The sequence below is a fragment of the Metopolophium dirhodum genome, chromosome 1, assembly GCF_019925205.1.
Source record: "Metopolophium dirhodum isolate CAU chromosome 1, ASM1992520v1, whole genome shotgun sequence".
Classification (NCBI taxonomy): domain Eukaryota; kingdom Metazoa; phylum Arthropoda; class Insecta; order Hemiptera; family Aphididae; genus Metopolophium; species Metopolophium dirhodum.
This window is the reverse complement of record NC_083560.1, coordinates 12,295,571-12,303,055: the sequence shown is the minus strand read 5'-3', so window position 1 is coordinate 12,303,055 and position 7,485 is coordinate 12,295,571. Positions and strand designations below refer to the sequence as shown.

The 7,485-nt window shown below is 31.6% G+C and overlaps 2 protein-coding genes across 2 annotated transcripts; one reads left to right on the top strand and one right to left on the bottom strand.

Moving 5' to 3' along the window:
- Positions 1-580: 580 nt before the first annotated feature.
- Positions 581-1,988, top strand: LOC132953584 (uncharacterized). Its single transcript, XM_061025971.1, is given in 2 exon segments — positions 581-787; positions 789-1,988. Coding segments are annotated over 2 exon segments (1,407 nt in total).
- A 3,052-nt stretch (positions 1,989-5,040) lies between these two features.
- LOC132936715 (uncharacterized) lies at positions 5,041-7,119 on the bottom strand. Its single transcript, XM_061003477.1, has 3 exons — positions 6,810-7,119; positions 6,366-6,443; positions 5,041-6,302 (listed from the first exon to the last, which is right to left on the bottom strand). The coding sequence occupies exons 1-3, from the start codon at positions 7,024-7,026 to the stop codon at positions 5,128-5,130; spliced, it is 1,470 nt and encodes a 489-aa protein (XP_060859460.1). The 5' UTR covers positions 7,027-7,119; the 3' UTR covers positions 5,041-5,127.
- Between the last annotated feature and the right edge of the window lie 366 nt (positions 7,120-7,485).

The window sequence follows — 7,485 nt, the reverse complement described above, 5'->3', positions numbered from 1 at the left end:
ACCACAGAAGTCAACTAACGCAAGTCCATTTTTTGAAATTTCGAGTTGATCATATAACCAGAATATGCTTTCTGTGATCTCTTTTTAAAGGTATTAGGACGTAAGTCCTATACACAATAAACGCATAGATAGCAAGAAGTATACTAACTTAGGTCCTAAACTATGATAGGAGTATAGGAACGTATGCCCAGCGTTTAGTGTTTACATAAGAAAAGTGTTTCAAAATAATATTTTTGAAGTATTGGCGATCAAATCCCTGAAAAGGGCCAGATGGAAAAATAACACAATATTATTATAAATGATACACAGCGTGCCTGTTTGAGCTTATCAATTTGATAAGCTTTTGATCGCCAATACTTCAAAAATATTATTTTGAAACACTTTTCTTATGTAAACACTAAACGCTGGGCATACGTTCCTATACTCCTATCATAGTTTAGGACCTAAGTTAGTATACTTCTTGCTATCTATGCGTTTATTGTGTATAGGACTTACGTCCTAATACCTTTAAAAAGAGATCACAGAAAGCATATTGCTAAGCCGTTTTTGTGTTAGTGCGTTTTCCTTCTTTTATACAATTATGGCTTTTGAAATATTAAAAACTGAAAGAGGAAAAAGTATGCTTTCATTCAATGGTTATATTTTCGTAAAAGAAAAAGAAAGTGACGTTAAATCAATATGGAAATGTAACCAATATTTTAAAAACAAATGTCGAGGACGCGTTCATTTAAGTGATGGAAAAATATTAAAAAGTACTGACCATAACCACGTTCCGAATTCAACAGACACTAATGTTAAAAAAAACTCTAAATTTACTAAAAGAAATAGCTACCAATAACGTTGATGCAAGTTCTCATTCTGTAGTAGCTACAGCATTATCTCAAATCCCTACAGAATGTGCGGCTCAGTTACCTAATATTCATAGACTCAAGCGTACTATACAACGACTACGTAAACAACAACTTCAATTACCAAAAGAGCCAACCGATTTCAATTTTAGTATACCTGACGAGATGACAAAAACCACTGACGGTAATCTTTTTTTACAATATGACAGTGGTATTAATACAGACAGAATTTTAATTTTTTCAACAACAAATTTATTAAAACTTATGACGCAATGCAACAATTGGTTTTGTGATGGCACATTTTCAAGTGCTCCAACTTTATTTTATCAAGTTTATACTATTCATGCAGTACAATATTCAAATGTTTTACCATCAGCTTACGTCTTATTACCCGCTAAAAAAGAAAAAACGTATAGACGTATGTTTCAAGCATTAAAAAGTATTACTACTGGATTATGTCCTAAGACTATCATGGTTGATTTTGAAAAAGCTGCGATGAACGCGATAAATTATGAATTTCCAGAAACAGAAGTAAAAGGATGCTTTTTTCATTTTTCACAGTGTATATGGCGACAAATTCAAGATGCAGGTCTTCAAACGAGATATAAGGATGATGTAATATTCGCACTACAAGTACGAAAGTTACCAAGTTTAGCTTACGTACCTGAAAATGAGGTAATTAATGCTTATAATAATCTTTTAGAGACAACATATTTTACCGAACATGATGAATTATTATCACCGATCCTCAACTATTTTGAAGAAACTTGGATAGGATGCATAGACAGACGACAAAAAAGAAGAGCACCTAAATTTGACATTTCAATTTGGAATTGCTATTCATTGGTTTCGCAAGATTTACCTAGAACTAATAATGCAGTAGAAGGATGGCATAATTGTTTTACTTCAATTTTAAATCAATGCCATCCAAGTATTTGGAAATTCATATTCGCGTTGAAAAAAGAAGAAAATATAAATAAAGTAAAACTTGAACAATATATAGGTGGCAAACGTCCACCCGCAAAAAAAAAATACTTTGACAAAGCACAGCGTTTGAAAAATATTTGTTATGATTTCAAAAATAGAACGACTGATGAATATTTACAAGGAATAGCACACAATTTCCAATTGCAAGTATAAGTGTATTATACATTGTTTTATACATTTTAATTCACAATTTATACATTATACAATTTTTACAATTTTATTCTATTTATAACTTTTAATAATGACAGACCTTTCTAAAAAAAAGACAACATTTTTAACCATACCTACATAAAAAAGTAAATGTGTAGACAGTCCTAAGTCTGTATTAAAATGGGAAGGAAAATGTTGGATTTAAAAATATTACATAATATATATGCGATAAATTAACTCTCGATGAATTGACGTCGCGATGAGTTGACGTCGCGATAAATTGATTACGATAAATTGACGCGCGATGAATTGACTCGCGACGAATTTACGTGCCACCCCCGTTTCAGACCACCCCCCGCTGACCAGTAAATTGATAAGCTTTTGATCGCCAATACATGTCCATTGCAACAATTTTTTTTGTTTTGTCTCTCCTGTAAAATTTGCTTTTTGTGACTTGCGTTACTTGACTTCTGTGGTACCTACAGTTATTATTGTTCGATATTCGTCGCTGTTACGTACTGACCCACTGCCGCTTCCGCCGTCGTACAGGGAGAGCGCGCCGGCAGACAAATGATAAAAGTCTAATAGATCACTTTCTTTTAGGTTATGTTTATTATATGATAACGTTCTTATCACTAACTGGTGGTCCATTTGTATTTGGTTTCTAATTAACTTTTTTTGATTTAGCCATAATTTTATTAGTTAACTCTTGTCTCTTACTTAAAATTGTGTTTTTTGGTTATAACGTTATAATTATGTCTATTAAATTAAGTAACCACGCTCGTAGTCTAACTGGGGATGTTCGGAAACGATATTTAGACAAAATACTATTGTTAAATTCTCAAGATCCATACTTGTTGTTGAAAGACAATTGTGTACTTTGGACAACAGATTTAAACTTAGTGCCTTCAATTACTTACCCTGATATTTGTAACTACCTAGTATTGACTAAAAGTGCTTACACATTGGAAGAATTTAAAGCGTACAAAAGTTTAGATGCATATAATTTTTTTGTTAGTGGTTGGGTTTCAAATGTCAAATGGACCGAGGTAGATAGCTATGTTCTTGTAGTTGCTGAAGTAAGTCAAGTATAAGAATGTATTTCTGTGTTGTAAAGATTAATTTAAAAAGTATATAAAGGTTTCTGTTTCTCTTTACATACTTACTGGTTATATAATAGTCTATTCTATAATCAGAGATTAAAAGTGTTGTGTTGCCTAGGAATTTAACAGCAGTTTTGTTTGGTGTAAGTATAATTCTACCAAACTTTAACTATAGATTCTAAGTTAATTTATTATCACTATTTGTTCTAAGACTACTTGGCAGTTGGCACACTACTTCTTTACATCATTTGACAGATAATAAATTACAGAGGCGCCGAAAGTTGGTTTTGCCTATGATATGTTTCATAGGTAAGTAAGTGGGTGGGTGGGTGAGTGGATATAATATAATTGAAGGCAAACACCTACTTTTTTAAACAATTATACCTAATTATTTATGCATATTTTATTTTTTGAGTGCATTGACTCAAAATAAAATTGTCTTATTATGTGTTTCAAAATACATCGGGGCCCCTATAAGCCTACTGTCATTATAAGCCTATTGTCTCTACATTATTACTATTATTTTTGTTTAGGTAGCACATTCTCAAAGGTTAAATGACATTAAATTGCTGCCATGGGTTATAGTTAAAATGAATGGCAAGATTGAAGCTGCCCATTGCTTATGTATGGCTGGATTAGGTGAATGTTGTTCACACGTAGGAGCAGTCCTTTTCTATTTGCAGCATGCATTTAATATAAAAAGTACAAAATCAGTTACAGATGTCTATGCATATTGGGCAGCACCATCTCTTGACAAATCTATCCCTAGTAAAATAAGTGAAATAAACTTTAATCATCCAAAGAACATGGCTTCCACACAATTCAAATTGAAACCAAAATCAAATTACATACAAAAGTTACCTATAACACTGAATAATTCAAAAAAATTTAAAAATTTCTTAGGAAAATTACAAACCATTAATAGTCAAGCTAGTATTTTGAAAGTAGTAACACCATTTAATTTAAAATTTGTAAAAAATAATTTTCCAAAAAGCTTAACAAATATTTTTAAAGATGAGTATGCCACATTAAGTAGAGAGGAATTAGTAGATATAGGTTCAAAATTAGATTTTTCTTTAAATGAAAATGATTGTTTTGATATAGAGAAATCAACAAAACTACAGTCAGAATCTAAAGATTGGTTTACGCATAGAAGTGGCCGTATCACAGCTTCTAGAGCCAAGGACATTTGTACTGTTAAGTCCTATGATTCAAATATTAGTCTTTTAAAAACAATATGCTATCCATCAACAAAACAGTTTAAAAGCGCAGCTACCGATTGGGGTAAAATCCATGAAATTGATGGTAGAAATGCATACATAAAAAAATTAAAAAACGATCACATAAATTTTTCATTCACTATCTCTGGACTAGTAATTAATCCAAATTTTCCATATCTTGGTGCCAGTCCAGATGGAATAATTAGTTGTGATTGTTGTGGGAAAGGCTGCGTAGAAATAAAATGTCCCTATAGCTTAACTAAAGACAAAAGTATAAGAAGTATGACCTATTTAACTAGAGGAAAGTTAAATAAAAATCATCAGTATTATTATCAGGTACAAACTCAGTTGTTGATGTGTGGTGTCACTTACGGTGATTTTTTAGTATGGTCATCATATGAAGATTGTTATGTAGAACGTATTCAAATTGACTATGAAATATGTGATGAAATAGTGGCTAAATCAAAATGGTTTTTTTATGAAGCCATCTTACCAGAACTTGTAGGGCGGTATTTCACTAATACTGAAACTTTGTCAGTTAAAAATAATATGGAAGTAATGCAAAATACTGATACTGCTAAGGAACCTTATAAATATTGTACCTGTAAGGAAGACAAAGGAGGTAAATCAACTATGTGTACACAGGAAAATTGCCCTAATCTTTGGTACCATTATGTATGTTTGGGAATTAAACGCAAACCAACATCAAAGAAATGGATATGCGAATTCTGCAAATAATAACTTCATTAAAGTGTACTTGTTTATTTAAATAGGTTTTGAATGTACATATATTTTTTTTTTAATAAAATTATAATAATTTTAACTTAAAGGTATAACTGAACTACACATATTTATTAATGCACAGCAAACCGTTACGATGGAATCTAGTAGACATGTCTCATCATCTTGATGTTTAAGAGTAGTTATTTGTACTGGACCATTTAAAATTTTAAATTTTGATCTAGTAAGACCAATAATTCGCTCAACATGAATTCTGACAGATGCAATTTTTCTGGTTTCTTCAACAGAGCATGGATGCAACTGGGGTAAACCTTTTGTAAAAGCTGGAGTCTTTAATGTTGCACAATGAAAACCAACACTTTCATTAATAGTAAATACTCTGTCGGCCAAAACAACATCTCCTGGAATTAAATTATTTAAAAAGTTACAATTTTCAGTTATATGTTTATCGCTAACTCTACCACCCCAACCATCTGATATATATGAAATACTTCCCTGAGGAGTTATAGCTATAAGATATTTTACAGTATTTTTATTTTTATATGATGACCATGTTTGTGCCCTAGCTTTTAAATTTGATGGTTTTTCTATAGCAATCTCAAAACAATCAATAATAACAGCAACTGAATTGCCAAATATATTAAAAAATGATCTTGGCATTGTACTGCGTAGAGCTTCCCTATCTGGCCAATATATTAGATTTTTAAACATGTGTTCTAACAATATGATCACTTTCCTGAAAATAATTGATGCTGTTGAACATGTTACATTAAATCTATATCCTAAATCAGTAAATGGAATGTTTAATCTTAATTTCATTAGACACAATAAAAGTTTTTGAAATTTGTTTAATCTCTGATTATTAGCAGTAAGTCCGTGTTTAATGTGATCTAATACTAAATTAAAAACAGCCATTGATTCCAGTCCTGTGTAATAAGTCAACATTTTTTCCCGCCCAATTAATGTTTTTTCACTTAAGTTAAAATAATCTACTTGATTTTGTAATTCAGAACACTTATCTCGCAAATTCTCCAACTTGTTGACATCATTTAACTTAAGGTCAGTATTACAAGCTGTTCCACTTTCTTCAGTAGCATCATTCAATATATCATTTGGTACATCAATGCTTATACTGTGTTCAGAAGAATCAACCACATTTAATTGTACAGTATTTGGAAACAATTGCGTAGGTTTTAATTCCATTCTTCTACTTGTACGATTGTACCTTTTAATTGCAGGAGTAGTCGCTTTACCTAATATGAAAAAAAAAATAGTTAATTAAAAATGTAGAAAAGAAATGTGAAAAAATTATTTACTTCTTCCAGAGTTATAGCCCATGCTTAAGGTTGGTATCCAATCTGGATTTTTATCATCATTGTAATTGGCTGGTTTACCTTAAAATAAAATAATTTGAAAAAAAATTCATAATTTATAATATATGTGATGAATACTTGTTTAATAATATACAACCAACCTTATATTTTGTAGCATAGTAATATTATAAAAAAATTTAACTTATGCAGCAGCTATAGGTACTTATAGATTTTAGTTATTATTAATTTATTCTTATGTTTGTCCACATAATCACTAATGTGTTAGTCTATTATAGATTAAATAGGTCTTATAGTCTATACTATATAAAGTAGTCAATCTGAGTTGTACAAGTATGATTATTAATTGTAGTCTGTAGATGGATAGGCAGCATATTAGTTAAAGACAAGTACCAAAGCAGTCGCTAAGTAACTATTGTTTATATTTACCAGATTTAAAATGAATTGAACAAATACTCATATTTTTCAACTGACTATCATGAACATCAGTTCTGTGTAACGCGTTAAGCCACTCTGTTCGCTGTTTTAATATTTGTGTTTTTAAATCTGAGGCAGCATTCACTTTAACCTTTGGAAACCGATAAAATGACAACGATTTGTCCAAGGTTTTGTTTCCACAACCGAAAACGGCACAAATAGTCGGCATTTTAAATAAAAGATTGAATAATAAAAACGAATTTATTAACAAAGTACAAACAACAAATTAGTTCAAAGCTGAAAACAGTGAAAACGTAGCAAACTACAGCTGCAGTATTCGTTGTTTGTTGGACCACCAATTTATGATAACACATAATTGATAAGATAACGTAATTGTTTATATACAGCCCTATAAGCTGCGCGAATACGCACCGGTCCTCTCGATCAGTGTCGTGCGGAGCGAGTGCCTATGCTTTTGCTTATGCTCCGTGTGCGTTGTGCACTCGTCGCGGATAGCCCGATCTGTGGGTTTTCAATCTGTTGTTACTCATTTGGTACCGACCGAGTAGTGTCGTTTACTTCGTGGGCCGCGGCCGTCTTAATCGTATAACGTGAAATTTCCTAACTCGTGTACCGTGTATTTGCCGAGTATCGCGGCCGAAGTTGTGTGCCGCCGAACGACGCAAAT

Excerpts from the sequence above, each read along its gene's own strand:
- LOC132936715 (XM_061003477.1), bottom strand. The coding sequence starts at position 7,026 with ATGCCGACTATTTGTGCCGTTTTCGGTTGTGGAAACAAAACCTTGGAC. Across the intron at positions 6,444-6,809 it reads TTCAATTCATTTTAAATCTG|GTAAACCAGCCAATTACAAT; the intron begins GTAAATATAAAC and ends TTTTATTTTAAG. Across the intron at positions 6,303-6,365 it reads GGGCTATAACTCTGGAAGAA|GTAAAGCGACTACTCCTGCA; the intron begins GTAAATAATTTT and ends TTTTCATATTAG.